A 24,219-nucleotide genomic window follows, 5' to 3' on the forward strand; every position below is an offset into this window, starting at 1 on the left:
CTTCTCCATTGCCACCTCACCCACCATTATTATTGTCTTCTCCTTTTTCTTTCTTTCTCAAACAAATTTTCTCCAACTTTCCCTACAAAAATATACACGTACTTCTTTTTAATACCCTTCATATCCTTTGAAACCTCGAAAAAAAACGTTCTTTTTGCTTTACTTTTCGTACGTGTAACAGTGATTTTGAAATGGTATCATTCAAAACCAATTTAAACGTGATTTTCTACTCAATAAAAATAATATCCAGGTTGCAAATTTAAACCTGATAAAAGTAGTTTTAACCGTTCTGAAGTCACTTTCAAACATGTCGGTTCTACATTGACAAAAGTCGTTTCAACCATTACGAAATCACTCTCAAACATGTCGATAGATCATGATATATTTTAAAAGTATTACTGAGCCGGGCAAAACCAATAAAATAAAGAAACAAATCTATTCACTTATGGGAGAGAGAGATTCAAACCCTCGATAGTTCTTGTTTCGAACTATACTAGTTTTCAAAATTAGAGAGCTATCAACCACTCAGCCATCTCTCCGATTTTCTATTTGATATATCTATCATCCCATCGAATAGAACATCGACACATAAGTTGATACTCGAAGATGGAAAGAGAAAGAAAGACAAAAAGGGTTCGATAAACAAGAGTTGAAATCACCTTAAGAGAGAGAGATTGGTACTATTAAAAAAAGGAAAGTAAAAAGAAACTTATAGCTTATAGCAATTGAAAATTTGAAGGAAGATGAAGCAAACCTTAGAGAGGAAGGCAAAAGGGTTGTTGTTGAGCTTTAGGTGTATGCAAGAGAAGAACAAACCTCACACACCTTAAGTAGTAGAAGGAATCAATGGTGGGGGCATTCATGAGGGAATCATGAAAAAACAAAAACAATCATGAACAATAATAAACAACAATATGAAAGTATATTCAAAGGAATACAATTCCAAACAACATAACATAAACAAAGCTTAGGAGTTGGATGAGACATAGATTAGTGGGAAACCCACATCATCATCATCATCTCTCTCTACCTAAACCAATTTGGAAACCACATGTGATTCCACCTATCTTCTTGTTTTCTTACCCCTTTTCATTTCGCATATATTCTCTAACTCATCTACATTGATCATATCCATATGCATGTATGAATTTAATACCCAAACTAAAGTTTTATTTGATCCTTGCCAACGAAACTGGTAGGATATTCATGTGAGACTCGAATAAACGAGAAGTATATGAATGAACTAAGATTATATTTAAATGAGAGTGATTCTGAAGATGAGTTGACTTAGAAAGTTATTATCTATACCAATAAAACAAACATTCCTTTTACGGCTCAGTCATTGAAAATTTGAAATTGAATATTTGCATGTTGAAATGACTCTATGTGGGAATGAAAGGAGGAATCATGTTGCAGGAGATGCAAGGGAATGTTAGGGTCATTAAATGCTGAATCTAGATTCTGAATCTAGGGTATAAGTCGTTATTGTTAAATTTTAGATCGAGAATCACTAAATTTAGAGCTCGTTTTAAACCCTAAACCCCACGTAGAAACAAAATATTTACCCGATAAATAATAACTCCTTCAAACCCAAGGCTAATTCTTTACCTTTTGCTACATTGTCCTTTACAATGTTCTTATGAAAATTGGATATGTATTGACCTCTAATACTCATATTTATATCGTACTGTCTCGTTTTAATAATTTAATTTTTATATTTACGACACATACAATATATTTTCTTTTAAAAACAACATGTTCGAATTTCATTTATAAACTTTATTGTTGTTAGTGCTGAATCGATGAAGGTTTATCGAATAAATATGTCAAACTTTAAGAATTAAATAAATCCAAGTTGAGGATAGCCAATTATAAATGGTAATATTGTGGGTGACATTTGTTAAGGAAATGTGAAGGGACCCATGGAACATGGATTTATAAATAACATTTTAATTAAAAAGAAAATAAAATCATTTTGAAAAAATAGTCTACAAAATAATGTTTTAAAAATATATTCTAGAAAATACATCCAATAATAATTAATAAACTTGATATTCTTTAATTAGTTTATCTTAATTTTAATTATTCCTTAATTATTTTATTGTCTTTGTACTTGGTCTTTTAAAAATTAAAAATTTGATTTAGTTTGATTTACCTTTTTTCTTTTTCTTTTTCTTTTGATACGTCAACTTTTAAAATTCCCCAATTTAAAAATCTTCCGTTCATACCGAACAAGATTCAAAATGCATGCTTCCTAAAAAAAATTCATAACAGACGATCCAACAACAAAATACGCTTTATTTTGAAGTTCATATGACTAAGCCAGTAAAAAGAAAAATTAAAGTCTTTCTTAATCATTCTATCTTCAAAATCGTTCTCATTCAGATGTGGTCATAATGTATACGTGCTTATGACCATAATTTAGCGTACTTCTTGTTGTGAAGTCGTAAGTTAAAATTTTGATATTCGTCTAGTTGTACTAATTAAACGAATTGTTTAATTTCAATAATTTGGTATGAAAAGAAAACCCTAAAAAGCATTAAAAAAAAAAAAATAAATGCATCCGTAAATCAATAATTAGAGTTGACTCCTAATTAATAACAATAATAATGTTTACACACAAGTTAATGATTAGTTTAATCAAATGGAATGTCTGATTATGGCATACATATATCCTAAATAATCAAACATATGTATAATAATTTTTAATAACGAAACACAACTGGCTTCAAATCAACATAGACATAATAATTAAGAAAACTAATTCTGTTGAATAAGACAACCCTAATGATCCTTGCTTCATGATTTTCTATACTTGGTATTATCCCAAGTCCATTCCAAAGAATAAACGCAAGATATTAAAAACAAAAACAAGTTTTTTCAACATAAAATAAGAGATTAGCTCGATGTTGGTTTGATACTGTTTCAAGCATCATGAAGAACATGCATGAATGATGATCATGCGACTAGTTACACACATGTATATTCATATCATCATGCATGCATGTTTCGAAATATCACACTAACTCTTCATCTTAAAGGTTCGTTTTCTCGGGTTTCCTCAAAAAGAATAAAACCCGAGAAATTATGAAAAAAAAACAAACACTTTTCGAATCATTATGTTTAAAATCTTAACGACTTATAGTATTCCACTTGGAAAAGATAGAAAAGAAAGCAATTCATAATGCATGCCATTGGTTAAAGGAATGAGCGTAGAAATGAAAATGTATAATAATAAAGAGAAAATGGTTGCGTTCGTGCGAAACAAAGCTAACTTTAGGCACAAATAATGGAGAGAAAAAAAATTATAATGCGTAGGAAGAAAACTTTTAAGGCAATGCAATTATTAGAAAAGAAGACATATAATAGTGGGTATTTCATCATGAAGTGTAAGGCAGAAGCAATATAATGCAACAATTATGAACAATTTTAACCCTCACACACTTCTAATGAACATTTAAGCAGTTTCCATTCATTAATTGAAGTAACATGTATGGATAATACCTAAAATTATCACATTTCAATAAGTGGCTACACCTATTCTAGGCGGCTTTTTTCGATCTGTTTAAACTGTTAAGCTGAGAAGTTTTTTTTTTCTTTTTATTATTTTCGATTATTTTAAGGTTGTGGTTGCTTAGGTTGTTCGCTATATTGTGTTGGGGAAGAGTTTTTGGTTTGGTTCTGAAAATGGGAAAATAGCAACCCTTCTTCTAAGTTTTAGGTTTATGAAGTGTAATGTTTTTCATTTTTACTAGGTTTTGGGAAAGGGAGCGGTTGTTGGTTAGTGTATGTTTTATGCTTTCTTTTTTGTTACCACCCAAAAACAAAAAAACAAGCATCCGTAACGAACCAGACATGAAAGCTTGAGCCCCAGTTGTTNTCTCTCCCTAACAGATACGTTTTAAAACCATGAAGTTGACTGCAATACGTAACAAGTCAAAACGGACAATATTTACTAGCGGTAGACTTGAGGTGTTACAGTTTTCTTGTAAATTTTGGAGACCAAAACATGATAAGGATGAAAAGTTTAGAGACCCGATATGATAATATGATTTTAAACCTAAGAATTAAGTATATGTCCAATTGTTTTTTTTTTTAATTTATTTAAATTTGGCATTTTGAAAAGAAACTAATTTAAATTTATATTATATGTGGATAACTTACTTTAAACATAAATGGAACATTTTTCATTATTAAAATAGTTGTAATGTTGGTATTGAGGAAAAGTACACATTGAAGTTGATAGCACAATATTTCAATGGCAAAGGCTCCATGGTTTGTGTAATGGCAGGCAGTGGAACAAATTTGAACTTTTTATTAAATAAATCTGAATCTTTGACTTTCAATTATTTTATATTATATATACACATGTACTTAGTTAATAATTGAAGAGTCACAAAAATTTACGCATATTAAATTATTCATATATCACCATAGTAATATTATGGAGATTCGTTATTTAATATTTAGTACACATCGGACAGATAGGAAGTTCAAAAAAAAAAACCTATAAAAGACGTACGTAAATATCATCTAAGTAAGGATTTTAAGGAAGGGAATTAAGGCACTAACAATGCATAAATAAGATTAGATGCATAATTATATCATATTTAGCATCCCTAGTCCGGATCTTAGTAATTTAATGTTGTACCAATAGATTTGCAAGTGGAATTGGGAGAAAAGAGAGGGGAATCTAATGGAAGTTGGATTCCAAGTCCAAATCCACTACCAATATTCTAATAATGTTGCAAACACATGCCCAAAAGCACTAATATTTTTATATTATCATCCCCCATATGAGTTCTTGGCCAACATTAAATTAAAAAATGTATATGCTAAAAGACACTGATTCATTTGTTGGGTTTTCATTGGATTGCTCAATTGAATCAACGTCGATATTGTTATTTATCGTGGCAAAGTTGATCTTCTAAGTGTTCGATAGCTAAATGTAATGCTTCAAGCCCCATATTTGAAATTTAGACTTGATTCTTGATGGTTTCGGTATTTTTCTATATCCTATGTGGCCTAACGGCACTACCTACATGTTTTAGAGAGTAAAGACGGACCCTATAGACCAACACAAGTTTTTTCAACATAAATTGCTCTTATGATTTTCTAGGAAAATTCAACCATTTAAGATGGTTGAATAAAATATTTATAGAAAAAAAAAATCCTTTTTGACCTAAAGTTTAAGGGTAGGACATAATCAATTACATAAAATGCCCCTACTACACTTTGGACGTCCAGAAAATCAGAGAAAATGTACCCGACTTCATACAAATTTTGGATCTATATTTCAAAAAAACATAAAATGATTATCTACTAAGGGACAAGACAGGCACAGCTTTTCTTCACCACAATCAAATATTGATATTGTATATTGTATCTACTGCTTTCCTTTTTTAAAAGTAGAGAGAGATTTTCACACCCTTATAAATCTCATATCAGGGAAGAGAACGAAACATTTTATAAGGGTGTGGAACCTTTACACGCATTTTAAAAACCTTGAGGAAAAGGCTGAAAGAAAAAGCCCAAAGATGACAATATTTATTGATGGTGGACTTGGGCTATTACCAATATTTATTGATGGTAGACTTGGGCTATTACAAATTGTATCAAAGCCAGATAACGAACGATGTGTCAGCGAGGAGGCTGAACCCCAAAAGAGGGTGGACACGAGACAATGGGCCAACAAGGACATTGGGCCCTGAAGGAGGGTGGATTGGGGGTCTCACATCGATTGGAGAAAGGAACAAGTGCCAACAAGAACGCTGGGAACCAGAGGGAGGTAGATTAGATTGTGAGATCTCACATCAGTTGAGAAGGAGAACAAAGCATTCTTTATTAGGGTGTGGAAACCTCTTTCCAGCAGCGTGTTTTAAAAATCTTGAGGTAAAGCCCAAAAAAAAAAAACAATATCTACTCGCGGCGGATTTGAGCGGTTACATATAAAGAAACGGCTCATTATGCATTCATGTTAGTCCAACATCCTCAACGAGTATGTATGATATAAGTTACAACTGCATGCATATAGGTGCATAAGGATATCGAGCATCAGCAGAACGAAGATTTGTGGAGCATCTTACAGAATTTTTCGGCCTCGAACCAAATTCTTTTGGCTTCGACAGGTATAAATATGATGCCCGAGCAGCTCTAGGTCGCAAATGTCGATGTCTTGATGTAAAATTTGTGTTTGAACTTCATCTTACAGAACAAAACAATGAGCATGAATGAAAGTTGTCTAGCTAAAGAAGAGTGGTATTAGGAATATAACCTTCCCTCCTCAGATCATCAATCAACAGGTCTAGGATTTGTTGGATTTCAATCCACTCTTGATGCAGAACATCACCAGCATGAAACTCATGAAGTTGTGAATTGATATCAATCCAGCTGCAACCAGGAGTCTTAGAAACACCCTTTTGTTTCATTAACATTCTCATCCTAGCTGAGTCGTCCCATCTTCTCAAATTTGCATATAATCTCGACGATATTACGTAATTTCCAGAATTTGAAGGCTCCAATTCAAGGAGTAGCTCCATTACACGCTCGCTAATCTCGACATTCTTGCGCTTCTGACAAGCACCAAGCAATGCTCCGAGAATAACTTCATCTGGTTTTTCGGGCATCTTCTTGACAAAGTCCCAAGCTTCTTCCAAATGTCCTGCTCGTGACAAAAGGTCGACCATACACGAGTAATGCTCAATTTTCGGTACCAATCCAAATGATGAACTCATCATGTGAAAGAACCGACGTCCTTCGTCAACTAATCCTGCATGCACACAAGCAGAAAGTACTCCTACAAATGTGATGTCATTGGGGGAAGCATCTCCACCTTCATTGATCATGGATTTGAACAATGCCAAGGCTTTTTGAGCTTGACCATGGAAAGCAAGAGCAGATATCATAGCATTCCAGGAGACCTCATTTTTTCGAGGCATGATATCGAAAACTCTAAATGCATTGTCCAAGCTTCCACATTTTGCGTACATGTCAACTAATGCAGTAGAAACATAAATGTTGTCTTGCAAGCCTCTTTCCGATGCATAGATCTCGACTTGCTTCCCCAAGTCAAGGGCTCCAATGGAGGCACAGGCAGAAAGCGTTCCTACCAATGTGATTTGATCTGGAGCTGTGCTGCTTATTCTCATGTCCTGGAACAATTTAATAGCTTCCTCTGACATCCCATTCTGCGCATATCTGCATTGGTTGATTGGAGGAAAAGAAAAATGTAAGATTCCATAAACTTAAGAACAGAGAAGGACATTATTATCTAAACTAAGTACATGACTTAGTCACTAATATCTGAGCCGAGTGGGTGAATTCCTCCTCCAAGTTCTTGTGCAAATTCACTTAGTATCATACTACATAAGTTAATCATGAGCCATATCTAACATCACTAACAAAAATGGTTTTGTTGAAAGTTTTTTAATATAAGAGCCTAAATTGAAACCTTTTATACTAGAGAGAGTATAACATAAAGTATAGATTCAAAGCGAAGGTGGGTGATTGATTCACTTGCCCAGTAATCATGGCATTCCAGGTAACTTTATCTTTCTTCTTCATAGAGTCAAAAATCCTCCTTGCTGACACTAAATCGCCACATTTCCCATACATATGGATCAATGCAGAACCCATATAAGAATTCAACACCATCCGATTATCCACCACAAACTCCTCCACCCAAGTGCCAAGTTTCAAATCCCCCAGCTCTCCACAAGCCCCCAAAACACTAACTAAAGTCATCTCATTGGGATCAAACCCAGCTTGCATCATATCTCTAAACAGACCCACGGCCTCAACAGCATGCCTCATCTTCGAGTAACCCGAAATCATAGAGTTCCACGAAACCAAATCCTTCTCAGGAATTTCATCAAACACCTTCCGTGCATCACCCACTTCCCCACACCTCGCATACATCGTAATCAAAGAATGACTCACATGACCATCCTCATCCAACCCACGCTTAATCACAGAAGAATGACCCACCCGTCCATTTTCAACAGCCAAAAGATTCGAACACGCAATAAACAGAAATGGGTACGTGAGCTTATTGGGTTTCAAACCCAGAAATTTCATTCGAGAATAGAATTCAAGGGCAAGAGAAGACTTATTCCAAGTCGTCGAGAGACCACGAATCATGACATTGAAAGTGTACTCGGTGGGCTCGAGAATCTTGGAGAAGAAATCCGACGCATAAGCGAAATCTTTGAGGTCGACAACCTTGTAGAGAAACGAATTGGGTTTGTGAATTGAGTTCGTGAGCATCTGGTTGTGGATTTGCTTCAATTGTTTGATGCTTACACATTGTTGCAAGAAAGTGACAAGCTTTTCGGAAAGAGCTTGACGATTGGGATTTGGTTTTGAATGTGTTTTGTCGAAGTTGAGATAGCGGGAAATGAGATGTGGAGAAGATTTTATTCTCAGCATTCCTTTTGAGCTTTAAAACGAGAGGAGGAAATTGGAATTATATAACAGAAATTGACTCTTGAAAATTTGGGCCTTCCTTATTTGAGGCCCAATGGGCCTGTTGCGATCTTTTAAGGCCCAACTTTCACAAATATTTTTAAATATTCATCAAACACAAGAGTCTGTCTCAGGTTAGATAACGGTGTCTATTGAAAAGGTGATATAATGATGATGATATTTTTTATTTTTCAATGTTACGAGATGATTAATCCGTTTTTCATTCGTGATTGCAAGCATATAAATATTCCCGTTCATGACAAATTTTAATATAAAATACATATAATAATGATCTTATACACTTTTTATTTTTAAAAAAATTCTCAATCCAACGATATTTCTCGCCACAAAATCCTTAAAATAAAGTGAAAATAAATAAATAGTTTACTAATGCTAGCAAACAAATTTCGAGCTCAACAGTAGTATTTGACAGTGTGACATCACTGTAATATCCTAAGAATAAAATATGTGAATATTACCAAACATTAATGTCGTTTGTCTTATTATATATATAGGATAAGATAAATATGCGTGGAAAAGTTAACATTGAATTATAAGATTGATTTCGCATTTTCAAATATTTAATTTGAATAATATATATGTCGCTTTTAATTGCTAATTATCTCTAAAACATCTTCGATCAAGACAAATATTCATCTATAATCGAAATTTGCTGCATGAACTTTACTGAACTAAAAAATTAATGAAATTGTCACTTCATATAATGAGCACTATAAGTCATTAAATTGACCGTTAAATCTTTGTTATATTATATAGAATCATTTTACAAACGTCAGAGATTAAAGGGTATATAATATCATATTGCATTGGTTGATCTACAATTTTTTTTTTTTTAATAATTTCACCCCAAAATTTCTATGGTAAAAAGTATTTTTTTTTTAAATGAAAAAAAATAGGATTTTGCTAACTTGAGCGGCAAGATTTAGCAATTAAAAATATTTAAGATTTAAATAATTAATGATGACGATAATTTTTGGACGTCTTCCTATTTTATTTTAAATTTTATTCAATTAACACAAAGAAATTAATTTTTAAAAAATTCAATTCATAAAGCGAGGGAGAGGTGGGAGTTTGGTGACCAACTTGTTCCAAATCTATTATTTTCAAAAGTTATTTTTTAAAAATAAAAATGGTATAAATTAATTAGACCCTACTATCAAACGTCAATCATGACTATATTTTATTTCTTAGTAATCATATATCGTAATATTTTTTAATAATGCAAATGTTCTAAACATTTTAAATAGATAATCAAATTTTAATATAAATATAAATAACCAACGTGCATACCTCAATTTACATATATCAATTAAACTACGAAAATTCATTTTGAATAGGGTGAAAAATCTCTGTTTAAATATAAAATTGGGAATGGTCCGTGAACTAAACGGGGCCGAAGACATGGATTATATTCTTTGTTCCTATTGTCCCCGCTTCTAACCTCACCTAAATTTCACTTTATTGCACTCACTTTTTACATATTAATATAAATATATCTATATTATATTAAAACTAAGGTATAAATATTTTTTTTTTGTCGATAAAATTGAAATATTATTGAAATTTTTATGATATTTTATATTTTTCAAATATAAATTATATTAAAAATAAAAATTATTCATTACAAAAATTTTTGGTCTCGATCCTTTAAAAAAATAAATGAATTTTTTTATTTTTTTTTATTTTGCTCGAATGCAAACTAAAATAAGAGTCTGGGCGGAGGATAGAAAGGCTTCCTCGTCCCTGCCCCGAATATCTCTAACTCAATTGCATAAATATATGTATCATAGATCAATACATGAGTCTGAATCCGGATAGAGTTAAAAATAAATAAATAAATAAAAAGAGGATAATAAACTATTAATATTTATACAAAATTGTGGTTTGACCGTAAATATAGAATATAAATAATAGTTTTATAATGGTATGAAAAGAAAAGGAAAACAAAAGGATTTAATTAAAGATCCATAAAAAGCCCTTCCAAATTATAATTAGCATGAAAGGACAAAACCGTAAATTCAAATTTTTAATTAAAAAAAACCGAAAATAAATTGATTATCATAGCTTTGACCAAAGTGTAGCACCTTTGACCAAACAAATTGTACACAAAAATCATATACATTTGATATAAACGGTTTAAAGCAATTATAATGATAAATTTCTATTTATTTTGGGAAAAATAATTTATTTTATGGAATAGTTATTCAAAAAAAGTTAGATAATAGGATTAAAAATTAAATTAATTATTGATAAAATAATAAGAACTAATTTGTAAGGAAAATGTTATTATATTTTAAAATTCTCATTTACATGGAAATTATAAATTAAAAAAAATTATTATAAATTTTCCAGAGGGGCATATTCGATATTTAAGAATGAAATAGGGGCATTTTTCTATTTACGAAAATCGATAAGGATGAGGGCTCCTCTTTTTGTGTGGGACCGGATTTTATTTCTTTTTACTTTTTCTGTCTTCACTTTATTTTGCTTTTTTCTTTTTTATAATTCTTCTTAATAATAATTATTCCCCTTGGATCTCTCGCCGTACACGTGTCCTGATTAGAATCGGACAGATGGGTGTTGTTTGACCTGGCCAATCGCAGTGCCCATCACCATTTGAACTGATCTGACGGCTCAGGATCACTTCCGACTGTAACTGGCACCACCCCCGTTCCCTCAGACATCGTACATAATCTTAGCTGATTTGTTATGTCGTCAGCAATAATGTCACACAAAATTAAAAATATTACTATTTTATTCTTAAAATATATTACCTATCTATCTATATATATAATTGTTGGAAGTGGAAATAGCATGAACATTAATTATTGAATTATTTGCTACATTATGTTAACTCAATCACGCCCATGTCTCGGTTGATGGCATACCGTACCATATTTTGTCGAACACTCACAAAAGTCGTGATCTTCCGCTATGTTGGACCCTCTTTAAGAAGTAAAATGGTGGGTCTCTTCGAAATTAATAATGTAATGACCTATACCTAGGATTCGGAATTCAGATTTTGCACCTGATAACCCCCGATATTCCTCTGCGACATTGTCACATTACCAACTTTTCGCTTCTTAAAAATGAAGACAATTCTGATATACTAACACGAGTCTGTCCTAATTCACATGTATCTTAAAAAAAAATCAAGAGGTCACCCAATACAGAATTACTCAAGGCAAAACACATTTAGCTACAAAGTTACTATGATTGAGTCTTAAAAAAGGAAGGTTTTTTTTTTTTGGTATAGGTAGTAACTTTCTATTGCATTTTTTATTTGTCAATTTCTAACCGAATGCCCTAAGTTAGTCTTAACGAAGAAAATTCTAGCTTAAAACAAAGGAAACTTATATATATTGACCTTAAAAACCAAACTAAATTTGTTGAACCAAATCGATCTTGTTGAACTAGATCGAACTAAGTCATGTCAGCCTAACTAAACCAATCCAACCTTCAACACAATGCGTGTAAACCATATGTAAAATCCTAGTGCCTCTTGTGATATGAAATCAGGTGTCTTAATCATGCAACAAAAACTTCACTGTGGATGAAAAGATTGTATTATCAATTTTAGAATCTTATTTTAAAGATTTTGTTAGTGATAATTATGGTATTGATGAGCATGTAAGTTACAATCCTTCAATTGATCATGAGTTACCTTAAGTCTATTTTCAAGGCTACAAAAACTCATTCATATAGTTGCTCTAGCGGGAAGATTTTGGATATTATAATGAAAGTTGCATATTATGAAGCCATAAGTTTGTTCCTATACATTTCTTGTGTTTAGATTTGCATGCTAGAGTCATTCAAGTAGCCTCAACAGGACGCAACGTGTAACTTGATCCCCCGCAAAGAATGCTACTCAAACTACGATGTTGAGTGCCCTAGCTATGGAGAACCAACGCCAGCCAGACATCGTTAATGGTAATGAGAGTTCAAGAATGGCGATAGGAGTTCGGGGTTCAATGGAAATTTAGAAATTTAAGAATGGCAATGGGAGTTCAAGCTTTCAACAGGGGTAATGAGAATTCCGGAGTTCAAATGTTTTATCCTCACTCATATGCATCCTAGGAAAATTTTCAAGAGATCAACTAACATCGAATTGCTTCACGAAAACACGTTTACTTATGAAGTTCCTATTATTGAGCCATAAAACAGGAAGGTGTTTTTTGTAGTTATAGGTAGTGACGTTCAAGTATTTCTTAGTCATTCTATCTTAAGGATCGTTTTCACTAGGATGTGGTCTTGGTTTATTCATGTACCCCTCCTTTCCTCTGTTGTCATAAATAATTGTCGAAAGACTTTCAAGGAGCCTTGTTCAACAGATGCACTACAAGTATTCTTTCACAAATTTCAAAGAGCCTTCTACTTGTAATAACAAACTTGAGCATGACAACGAGAGTTCGAGAGTTCAAGAATGGCAACGGGAGGCTGGGAGTTCATGAATGGCAACAGGAGGTCGAGAGTTCAAGAATGGCAATGGGAGGCCGGGAGTTCAAGAATGGCAACGAGAGTTCAGGAGTTCAAGAATGGGAACGGAAGTTCAGGAGTTCAAGACTTGCAACGGGAGTTCAAGAATGGCAACGGGAGGTCAGGAGTTTAAGAATGGAAACGGAAGTTCAGGCGTTTAAGACTTGCAACGGAAGGTCGGAAGTTCAAGAATGGCAACGAGAGTTCGGGAGTTCAAAAATGACAACGGGAGTTCGAGAGTTAAAAAATGGCGACGGGAGTTTGAAGTTCAAGAATGGTAATAGGATTTTGGAGTTCAAGAATGGCAACGAAAGGTTGGGAGTTCAAGAATGGAATAGAGAGTTCGAGAGTTCAAGAATGGCAACGGGAGTTCGGGAGTTTAAGAATGGCAACAGGAGTTTGGAGTTCAAGAATGATAACGAGATTTCATAAGTTCAAGAATGGCAACGGGAGTTCGGGATTTCAAGAACGGCAATGAAAGGTCGGGAGTTCAAGAATGCAACGGGAGTTCGTGAGTTCAAAAATTGCAACGGGAGTTCAAGAATGGCAATGGGAGTTTGGAGTTCACAGGAGTTTCGGAGTTCAAGAATGGCAACAGGAGTTTGGAGTTCAAGAATTGCAAAGGGAGGTCGGGAGTTCAAGAATGGCAATGGGAATGGCAACAGGAGTTCGGGAGTTAAAGAATAGCAACGGTAGTTTGGAGTTCAAGAATTGCAATGGGAGTTCGAGAGTTCAAAAATTTCAACGGAAGGTTGGGAAATTGCAAGGGGAGTTCGGGAGTTCAAAAGTTTCAACGGAAGGTTAGGAGTTCAAGAATGGCAACCGGAGTTTGGAGTGGAAGTTTAGGAGTTGAAGAAATGGTAGAATACAAATTACAAACTAAATCCTAAAAATAAGAGAAAATATTATGCGGAACCAAATTCTAAAAATAAGATCAACCCTTATATAAAATATATTTAGATACTCTCATCGAGGAGTGTGTAGGTCAATAACACTCAACTTGTCTTTATCAGACGAGTTCTCTTTAATCTTGATCATCAAGGTAATCTTTTCCAAAAAAAATTCCTTTAGTTAATTTCTTATCGTTTTAGTAGTTCTCTAATAATTTAGATCTAGAGATCTCTTAACAAAGTTTTTAGATCAAAATCCAAGAGTTCCATAACATCTTGCATTCAACATACGTTCCTCTAGTGACGTTAAATTCACCTTTCTCTCGCTTGCACGTGTTACTGGCAATGGCAACCACTAGGCTAAGCAATGTGTGACAACGATACTCTATAGTAGCCTACACACAATAACTACGAAAAGTACGACTACAATGCAGCCTCCCAAGTAGAATTGAAACCCTATCCAACCTAATATAATATATATCAATGAGATCGAGCATACTATCAATCAAATCTCGATGCTATTGAAATTAATTTGAACTTAGAGACAAATATGCACAAAGATAAGAATATTAAAGAGAATAATTTTCTATTTTCCCATCATTCAACTTGAAATAAACTAAAAATGAATGATAACTTACAAAATATTCGTAAATTGACTAAAAGAATTTCAATTCACTGTATAATCTAAAATATATTTACGATCACAACCCAACAGGAAATAAGTCTATATTAATTGAGTCACAAACCAATCCGAGTTTTTCGCGAATTGTTCCATTGTTTGAACCACCAAAGAATACGCATCTTATTGGTATAAATAACGACTCACAATTCTTTAAAGTCTTTCTTAATTATCCTATTTTTATTATCACTCTCGTGTAGTCTCGATTCATTCATATACCTCTTGAATATAAAATTATTTAAATTTTTATTAAACAAGGATTGGAATTTGGAATATATTCACTAAGATAAAGAATGACGTCATAAAAACAAAAATCTCTTGTTTTTTTTTTCCCCACTTTCGGTTATGATGAGCATATTCCTTTTCCAATTTCAAATTAAAATTGAGAATTTGCATTTCCACTCACTCAATAATATATTTTTATTAAAAAAAAATTATAAGAAAAAGACTGAGCTTTTGACATTCTTTTTTTTTTTTTTTTTAACATAATTCCAAAATTAAATAATTTGGAAAATTTTGGAGAAATAAAAGAGATTTAAATCAAAATTCCCATTAATGTAAAAATAAAATTATTTTATTTATCTAATTTCAAAAGCACTATCAACTACATAATTTTCTTTTTTCAAAATAAATTCAAGTATTTCAATTTAAAATCGAAAAATAATATTTAATACTAAAAAAAATTATGAAAATAAAATTATAAAATTGATATAAACTGAAGTATTAAGTTATTAAAAAAAATTATGTAGATTGAAATTATATTAAATTAGTATTATTAGAATAATATATTTTGGTCTAAATATTTTAAAATGGACTTAAAAATTTAATAACCAATTTAATGCCACGTGGGAATGGCATTATTGAAATAAAAGGGAGAAAGAAGGGTAGTATTGGAGGGCTCATATTCTCTCCTTTATTTCTCTCTTCTACCTGAGTTTTGTTTAATGAGCTAGTTCGACGTGAATGAATCGTTTTGTTTGTGTTCTTCCGTGATTTTCTTCTTCTCCATTCTGGGTTTTTTGACCGTTGATTTTCTTCTAAAACCCCCATTTCTCTCTTTACCTTCATGATCGTCTCTGTCAGTGGCAGTGTGTGATCAAGCATTCTTACACTATTCTCTGTTACTTCCCGCCGGCCGTGATTCATTCATCCCACCAGGTACTTCAATGATTTTGTGTTTTTTTTCTCTAATTCTTCTTCTGGGTTTCCATTGTTTTCTGTGAATATATTAAGATCGATGAAGTATTTGTTGTTGAACTATGAATTCTTAGGGATTTTGTGCCTTTTATCATCATTTGTTCTTCTGGGTTGCTATTGTTTTCTGTTGAAATCATAACATTGCTCCAGTATTTGTTCTTGAACTATGAATTCTTAGGGATTTTGTGCTTTTTCTCATCATTTGTTCCTCTGGGTTGTCATAGTTTTCCGTGGGGATAACGATATTTCTTCTGTGTTGCTTGATGAACTGTAATCTTTCAGGGATCATGTGATTTTATCTCAACATTTCCTTCTAGGTTGCTTTAACATTGCTGAAATATTTGTTGTTGAACTGTAAATTTTCAGGGATTAAGTGTTTTTTCCTGTTCTGGATTGCTATGTTTTCTGTGGGGATCACAATTTTGGAAGGATTATGTGCTTTTTCTCTACATTTCCTCTTCTGGGTTGCTATTGTTTTCTTGAGGAAATAGGAACAACATGGTTTCTATATTTCTTGTGAAACTATAAATTTTTGTTCACTCTCTCGCTCTCTTCTCCTTCTCAATGAATGCCTCAGACCACTTTGTAGAGAGAGAGAGAGAGAGAGAGAGAGAAACAGAGAGGGGTTTATTTGTAATTTGATATTTGATCGGTTTCTCCATGTGAAGTCTGCAAATGGGTCCTTTACTTTGAGCCCTTTATCTTCTTTTCTTGTGTTTTGCTAAGCTCGAAATATGACAGTCATCATTCTTCATTCTGCCTGTTTTTGACTTTCTTTTCATTATTTTGTAATTTTATATTGCTATCCTTTTGTTTTTTGGTTCATAATATAATATATCTCATCAGTTTCCTTTTGAATTTCGAACTGGCAAGTTAAGGATTAGAGGTTCCTGTTGTTTCAGCTGAAATCTTTGACAACTCTTCAATGGAATCTTTTGTTCTTTTTTTGTGTTCTTTAACTTCTAAATCAAGAAAAGCATTAATCCTCTAAACCCTCCTCTCTGTATACTCAAATATGTTGTAGAATCCTCCATCTCTGTTGGTTTTGATTTGAAATAGGATCTTGATTCCCTGTTGTTCTTCCTGGTTCTTGTTCTGTGTGTGAATTTGGCATTGCTTTTGCCTGAACAGCCCAGAGAAACCTTATGAATCTGGCAAGAAACACACAGCAATATCCTTGTGATTTTGGTTTCGATTCGAGCTTGACGAATTCGTAGTGTACGAAAAGTTTGAAGAAAGGGTAGAAATTGAGATATGGGATGTTCCATGTCAAAGCTGGAAGATGAAGAGGCAGTTAAACTTTGTAAAGATCGGAAGAGTTTTATCAAACAAGCTGTTGAGCAGAGGAGATTATTTGCTTGTGGACATCTAGCCTACATTCAGTCATTGAAACGAGTATCTGCCGCTCTTCGTGAGTATGTCGATGGATACGAGCCTCGTGAGCAGTTGTTAGATTCATTCATTACACCTCCTTACACATCTGTAAAGAAAACAAGTCCTGGTTTTATATCCATAACGCCGAATTCGTTCTCGACGCTTCCTATCGAATCTAAACCGAATAGAGTGGTGAGAGTAAATTACCTTAGATCAGGAGGGAATGGGGCAGTTTCTGTAGAAGAGAGACCTCAATCACCTGAAACTGTGAGAGTTCAATCTTATTCACCAATGAATCAGTATGGATTTGATGGCTTCTTCCCAATGCAATCCTCACCAATGAATTCCTCATTCTTCTCTTATTCTCCTAACAACAGACCAAATATCCCTCCCCCATCACCCGAACATTCGCAATGGGACTTTTTCTGGAACCCGTTTTCGTCTTTGGATAACTATGGCTACCCCTCGAACATTGGTCTCAATCATATGGCAATCGACGATGAGATACGAGGGCTAAGACAAGTTAGAGAAGAAGAAGGGATTCCTGAACTGGAAGAAGATGAAACCGAGCAGGAAGACAATAGCAATAGAGTAAACGTCACTGAAGAAAGAACACGAGGGAGCCAAAGTTGTTGTAGAGAGGAAGTTGTTGTTGAGGACGTGGATGAGGACGAAGAAGACGAGGATGACGATGAGGACGAGGATGAGGACGAGGAGGAAACAAACAATGGAAGTGAGATGGATCTTGAACCGGAAGGGAAGATTGATGTATCAAGGCTCCAGAATGCTGGACCTATTGCAAGTACAAGCCAAGAATCGGGGGTAGCCGATCCCGAATCCAAGGAAGAAACACCGGGTTTTACTGTTTATGTGAACCGAAAACCGACGAGCATGGCAGAGGTAATCAAAGAACTGGAAGCTCAGTTTATAGCAGTTTGCAATTCAGCAAATGAGGTCTCAGCACTTTTAGAGGCTAGAAAAGCTCCATATATGGCCACTTCAAATGAACCTTCAGGTTGGATACATAAACACTTCAATCTAATTCCCTCAAGTCATTTGACCATAATCCAATTCATGAAGTCTTATTTCTCCTTGCAGCAATGAAAATGTTGAACCCAGTAGCTCTATTCCGCTCGACTTCATCTCGTTCTTCCTCATCGAGATTTCTAATCAGCTCTTCAGCAACTAAGGACGAAAGTGCTTACGAGAGCAATGGCAACGTATCGGAAGAATCCAGCTCATTTTCACACAGTCATCAATCGACATTGGATCGATTATATGCTTGGGAGAAAAAGCTCTACCAGGAAGTGAGGGTGTGTAGCTCAAATCCTCTCCTGACTTCTAATTTCTACTTTCATTGAATCCCGTGGATGTTTCTGTTCTTCCATCATGATACGCTGACGATTGTTTGGCTTCGACACGAGTTGATCTTTATAGTTTCCTTCTTATTAAACAGTCTGGAGAAAAGATTCGAATCGCGTACGAGAAGAAATGTAATCAACTCAGGAACCAAGATGTAAAAGGCGACGATCCATCTTCAGTGGAAAAAACAAGATCTGCCATGAGAGGTCTCCATACTCAGATAAAGGTTTCGATTCACTCAGTTGAAGCTGTGGCGAAAAGAATCGAAACTTTAAGAGATGAAGAGTTGCAGCCTCAACTTCTAGAATTGGTTCAAGGGTAAGTCTCCATTGTTGGACATCTCTATAGTTATATTGAGATAATCAACGACCATACTTCTTATGATTACACAGGTTAGCAAGGATGTGGAAAGTAATGGCAAAATGCCATCAATTACAGAAGCGAGCTTTAGATGAAGCAAAGCTTCTACTCGCCGGTATACCGTCGAAGTCAGACAGTAGAAAGCTCTCTTCAGCTCCGGTCATTGAGCCAACTTGGTTAGCGCGTGCATCAGCCAATCTCGAGATAGAGCTCAGGAACTGGCGAAGCTGTTTCGAGTCATGGATCACTTCTCAGCGATCCTATGTGCACGCAATAACTGGATGGCTCCTCCGGTGTGTAAATTCGGATTCCTCCGACACTACGAAGCCTCCATTTTCACCTCGTAGATCGAATGCATCTGCACTTCCAATATTTGGACTTTGCATCCAATGGAAGAGGTTCTTGGATGATGTTCAAGAGAAAGCAGTGCTAGACGGGCTCGACTTCTTTGCTGCTGGAATGGGATCGCTCCACGCACAACAACAGCAAAGAGACGACCCTCACCGCGTTCGAGTCGGGTCTAAGAGATTCGAAGAATCAGGCGGGAACATGGAGATGATAGAGTTTGGGAAGGTTGAAGAGGTGATGAGTGGAGAAAAAATGGCGGAAGTAGCCATAAGGGTGCTGTGTGCTGGGCTGTCATTTGCTATGAGCTCACTGACTGAATTTGCTATCAGTTCTGCGGATGGATATAGTGATCTTCTTAAGAAAATGCCAAAAGGAGACAGCAGCCAAATGGCACAATAGGCTCATCAAGTAGGATTGGAATGTAATTACAAATGCTTTATTTGTAGCTTAGTATTCTTTATTTGGCTTCATAGTTTAAATCTAACTTAGCTTCATGTAATTTTTGCTACTCCCTCTCTTATTTTTTTTAGGGTGCGAGTTAGTTTGATCTTTGTCAAAGTTGATATCAATAAAAATCGAGTTAGTTGTATAGATATGTTCAAATGAAGGTGATCAACTATTTTTTGGTGAAAAAAATTATGCTTTCGACAGTTGAAATTGGTCAAAATTTGAATTTTGTAACATGTTAGTCACTCATTTTTCAAATCCGTTATTTAAACCATCAGGAAATTGTGTTTGATAGCATTGTCACATCACCTTCCAAAATGCTATCAAACTCAAGCTCTAAAGATCCAAAAATGCTATCAAATTCAAGCTCTAAAGATTCTAAAGATGCAATTCTAAAGATCCAAAAATGCTATCGAGTCCAAAAATGCTATCAAACTCAAAAGATCCAAAAATGCTATCGCTAAATAATGACTTAGTGATGAAGATCACAAATATTATTTCATAAGCTTTTATATTATAGCTCACTTGCATTTCCATTTGTAACTTCCATTTGTAACTTCTCTAATTAATACTGAACCAAAGGCTAAACCATAAAAATAGGTATGTCTTCATGATGTTAACGATGATTGAAATCTCTCAGTAACTAATTAAGAAGATCATTGATATATAAGGGACACTATCTCCATAAGTACGAGGTTTTTTAGCAAAACAAAGAGAGTTTATACTCAAAATAAACAATATCATACAATAGTAGAGGTATATTGTTCATATCTCTGCTTTCAAAGTCACGAGCTATGTTGATAGGAGCTATGTCGATAGAATTCTAAACGGACATGATAGAAAAGTAGATAATTTACTTGTGGTTTATGAGAGTTCCTTATATTACTCGAGTTTGGATATTAATCTATAAACAAGGGTAATATATCTTATCATAGCATAAAATCTGAACCCTAAAACCATTTTAAAACCTCAACCTATTCTTGAAAAGGCACCACCATTCAAGTCAAATAATAGATGTGCTACAACCAACCACACCAAATTGGTATTCCTTTTGAAAAACAATGCCCAAAAGAACACCCCAACCATTTGACAAAGGTCAGTAACAAAATTTTACGTCCTTAACAAGAACAGCAATTGAACTTGCAAAATTCAACTAAATGCATAGCCATAATTTGCTGAATATAAAAGTTGAATGCTAAAGATTCTGAGTTTGATAAACAATAACGAGTAATTATACCAATTAATCAAAAAGTGAAAAGCCAAGGTCGTCGTCATCACTCTCCTCCTTCACCTCTTCCTTCTTCTCAGCTGGGGCTTCTGCAGCAGCTGGTGCATCTCCTCCAGCAGGGGCGGCTGCAGCTCCTCCACCGCCAATGAAACCGCCACCACTACTGCCGCCAATGATCACCTGAAATGCTAATGTTTAAACAAGGCATGCACAACGAGTAACAACAGGCAAGCAGGGAGGAAGCTACTTGAGATATTGAAGAGATATCATAAATCATAAATACTCTCAAACCAACTTCTTCCAAATACCTCTGCAAATTCAGACAACCTCTAACAAGGAATTACACAAATATATATTTTTATAAATCCATGTTTATCCAGAAAATGTAAAATTCAATGAGAGAATGCAGATAAGTTATACTAATCAAGGAACTCACCAATGAACATACTAAAAATATAATAACCAACATTGCTTTAGTTCATTATAAAACCATATATTTGGAAAATTCCCTCAATTAATAGTTGCTTAATCGATCATGTACCCATAAACACATAATCGCAATTGTTAAACGCCAACCTATAGATCAAATAGACCAAAAAAAGGATCGACCCTCATCGCACAGGAAAGGTAAAAGATAACTATTCATATTGACAAAAACATTAGTAACCAGATTAAACAATCAAATAAACATTGATTACATTTAGAAGGGGAGCATTTTTTGAACATTAGATCGAGAACAATGAGTAATAAAATCAGAAGTATTCGAAGAATCCACAAGACAAACTGGAATAGAGGAGAGAACAATGAATACCTGGAAAACGGCGGAGGTGGGAGTGACATAAGAGAAAGAGGACTGAACACCACCGGAGCAATCGACGGAGAGAACATTCTGAACGAGCGTCCTCTGGAGATCGTAGGTGGAATCGGCAGAGCCTTCAAGGTCACCCGAATACTGATTGGCAGTCCACTTGCCACCGGAGCTCCGACAGATGAAGGTGAAAACTCCCATTGTTTGATCTTCGAACTGGGATTCTGCTTGAAGCGAATTACGAAGAATAAAAACGAGAGCGTTGGAGTGGACGGCTCTTCAGTGGATTGTGTTTGGTTTTTATGTCGAGAGACGAAACCCTAGCGAGAGAGGAAAACGAGGGTTTGGCTTCGTCAAATGACGGATTTACCCTCACAATTTCATCATTGATTTGATTGAACTCTTAAACCCTTTTGGGAAATAAAACTTTTATTATTTTTTTTAGCATAATTAAAAAAAACAAAATGTTGAAATCTCGTATCTAAAATTTTCAAATTTTAAATTACTTTTTGTTATTTATTAGATAAATTTTTTTAAACATATTGTTAATTTGACCTTTATAATTTATAATTTTTCTTTTAATATATATTTTGGTCATTAATTTTTTTTTATTTTAATATTACGACACACGTAATAAATATGTTTATTTAACATGCTGAGATTCACACAGATTTGAGATAGAGATTATATTCTCTGTCTTTGTCTCCATTACTGCCCATTTCACACGATCTCACTTTATATATATAACTGTTGAAAATTATATTGTAATATTAAATTTTAATTTTTTTTTATAGAATTTTAATTTTTTTTGTCACGATGTAATAATTTTTTAATTTAGAGATAGAAAATAAATATGGTTCAAATTCAACGTATCTAATGATTATTTAAATATTTTTTAATTTTAATTATTAAAGGAGAATTATATTTTAATAGTGAGAAAATAAAATAAAAGGTCTAAAATTGAGATTTTGGGTTTTAATTATGAATGTAAATAATAATGGATAAAATATAAGTCAACTACAAATAATTATTATAAATATGTTTTAATTACTCTCACAGTAGGCCATTAATCATGGCACTTTAGCCCAATTTTATATTTTTTGAGTTATTTTGGATCAATTTTAAAAAATTATGTTAAATTAATTTATTCAATATATTCAACGATCGATATTGTGGAACGTTATAGGTGGAATAAAACCGAACAAGATTACTATCGACTAAGGAAAGTTAGTAACATTGGCTGAAGCCAACACTGTAAGTGAACTTACTGTTGGAACGCCTATGAGCTAGATTGGATGAACCGAAAGAAGTATGAATATCATTTAGTGAATTTATGCGACGCATGTTGTTTGCTTTTGTAACAACCTACGCCTACCGCTAGCAGATATTGTCCTCTTTGGGGTTTCCCTTTCTGACTTCCCCTTAAGGCTTTAAAACGCGCTAAGGGAAGGTTTCTACACCCTTGTGGTTTGTTCTCCCCTAATCAATGTGGGACATCACAACTATATTGCTATGGTTACGTTTATGTCTTATGAAATACCATGATACATCGTACATTACAAGCATGTATGAAAGATTATGAACATGTAAGCATGTCTCGTTGGGAATTCGTATCATGAAATGTCTGGAAGTATTATGAACATCATTACATTGTACCATGATTTTAAATACAAGATATCGTGTATGTTGTATGTCACAAACATGAAATACTTACCTAATATGCTACACAAGGACATGTACATCACGATATTATACTCCTTTTTTTTTTTCTATTAGTTTTTGGTAGTGTTAATGTACGCTAGCCCTTAGTCAGGTCTATATTGTACTTATACGAGCACATTTAGTAGGTTCATTTCGTTTATTACTTAAATTATTGAATATATAAACAAGATAATAACGTCTCAAATTAGCTTATTTAAAAGAATTAGACTTTTTTCTTAAATCAATCTATAATTTTATAATTATAGGTTCATATTAATATTAAAAATTATAATTGGCTTAATATTAATGGCATGTTTAATTATTTATTTTTTTGAATTGAACAATGGCACAAATGGGAGTCGAAGTATCAAATTTCAACAATCAAGTTCTTTCTTATTTGTGCCAGGTGGGTGAAAGTCGTACGTCGAGAGAATGATCATGAGTTTATAATAAAAGAATACTATCTTTGTGACGCCTTTTGTGGAATCCCAAAGCAAAGCTACAAAAGCTTATACTCAAATCTGGAACAAAGTATTGTGAGCCTCAAAGACATAGTAAAAAATGAACCAAATCGACTCCAAAAGAAAAAGGAGTCGAACTTCGATTACCAAATTGAACCAAAAAAGAAAGCGACTTTGGACTTTAAATTGAATTACACAAAAAGGTTGTCTAAAATTGATCCAAAAACAATGGAAACAAGTTGTTGTTGGCCGAAAGTTTCTGAATGATTGATTTGAAGAATGTTTTTGGATTAAATTTCTTTGAAGAATCAATCTATCTGTCACATACTGAAACCCCAAAAACAAAAGAAGAAGAAATTCAATTTAATTGATTGATTATTAAGATTCCAGTTCATTTGTGCTTG

General features: G+C 33.8%; 3 protein-coding genes across 3 annotated transcripts; 1 reads left to right on the top strand and 2 right to left on the bottom strand.

The window, feature by feature from the left end:
• Window positions 1–5,942: 5,942 nt before the first annotated feature.
• On the bottom strand, window positions 5,943–8,427 carry LOC111785128 (pentatricopeptide repeat-containing protein At2g34400-like). Its single transcript, XM_023665594.1, has 2 exons — window positions 7,520–8,427; window positions 5,943–7,197 (listed from the first exon to the last, which is right to left on the bottom strand). Exons 1-2 carry the CDS (start codon window positions 8,425–8,427, stop codon window positions 6,246–6,248), a joined length of 1,860 nt encoding a protein of 619 aa, XP_023521362.1. The 3' UTR covers window positions 5,943–6,245.
• Window positions 8,428–15,487: 7,060 nt separating this feature from the next.
• On the top strand, window positions 15,488–19,761 carry LOC111785134 (nitrate regulatory gene2 protein-like). The gene is made up of 5 exons (XM_023665598.1): window positions 15,488–15,687; window positions 16,858–18,115; window positions 18,199–18,413; window positions 18,557–18,780; window positions 18,855–19,761. Exons 2-5 carry the CDS (start codon window positions 16,981–16,983, stop codon window positions 19,567–19,569), a joined length of 2,289 nt encoding a protein of 762 aa, XP_023521366.1. The 5' UTR covers window positions 15,488–15,687; window positions 16,858–16,980; the 3' UTR covers window positions 19,570–19,761.
• An 873-nt stretch (window positions 19,762–20,634) lies between these two features.
• On the bottom strand, window positions 20,635–21,979 carry LOC111785135 (60S acidic ribosomal protein P3-2-like). Its single transcript, XM_023665599.1, has 2 exons — window positions 21,657–21,979; window positions 20,635–21,025 (listed from the first exon to the last, which is right to left on the bottom strand). Exons 1-2 carry the CDS (start codon window positions 21,852–21,854, stop codon window positions 20,858–20,860), a joined length of 366 nt encoding a protein of 121 aa, XP_023521367.1. The 5' UTR covers window positions 21,855–21,979; the 3' UTR covers window positions 20,635–20,857.
• Between the last annotated feature and the right edge of the window lie 2,240 nt (window positions 21,980–24,219).

Source organism: Cucurbita pepo, unplaced genomic scaffold, assembly GCF_002806865.2.
Source record: "Cucurbita pepo subsp. pepo cultivar mu-cu-16 unplaced genomic scaffold, ASM280686v2 Cp4.1_scaffold000378, whole genome shotgun sequence".
Taxonomy (NCBI): domain Eukaryota; kingdom Viridiplantae; phylum Streptophyta; class Magnoliopsida; order Cucurbitales; family Cucurbitaceae; genus Cucurbita; species Cucurbita pepo.

Bases quoted from the DNA above. Each gene is read 5' to 3' on its own strand.
- LOC111785128 (XM_023665594.1), bottom strand. From the start codon at position 8,427: ATGCTGAGAATAAAATCTTCTCCACATCTCATTTCCCGCTATCTCAAC. The intron at 7,198-7,519 runs GCAAGTGAATCA...CAACCAATGCAG, and splicing joins TGGAATGCCATGATTACTGG to ATATGCGCAGAATGGGATGT.
- LOC111785134 (XM_023665598.1), top strand. From the start codon at position 16,981: ATGGGATGTTCCATGTCAAAGCTGGAAGATGAAGAGGCAGTTAAACTT. The intron at 18,116-18,198 runs GTTGGATACATA...TTCTCCTTGCAG, and splicing joins CACTTCAAATGAACCTTCAG to CAATGAAAATGTTGAACCCA. The intron at 18,781-18,854 runs GTAAGTCTCCAT...ATGATTACACAG, and splicing joins CTTCTAGAATTGGTTCAAGG to GTTAGCAAGGATGTGGAAAG.
- LOC111785135 (XM_023665599.1), bottom strand. From the start codon at position 21,854: ATGGGAGTTTTCACCTTCATCTGTCGGAGCTCCGGTGGCAAGTGGACT. The intron at 21,026-21,656 runs GTATTCATTGTT...TTAGCATTTCAG, and splicing joins CCACCTCCGCCGTTTTCCAG to GTGATCATTGGCGGCAGTAG.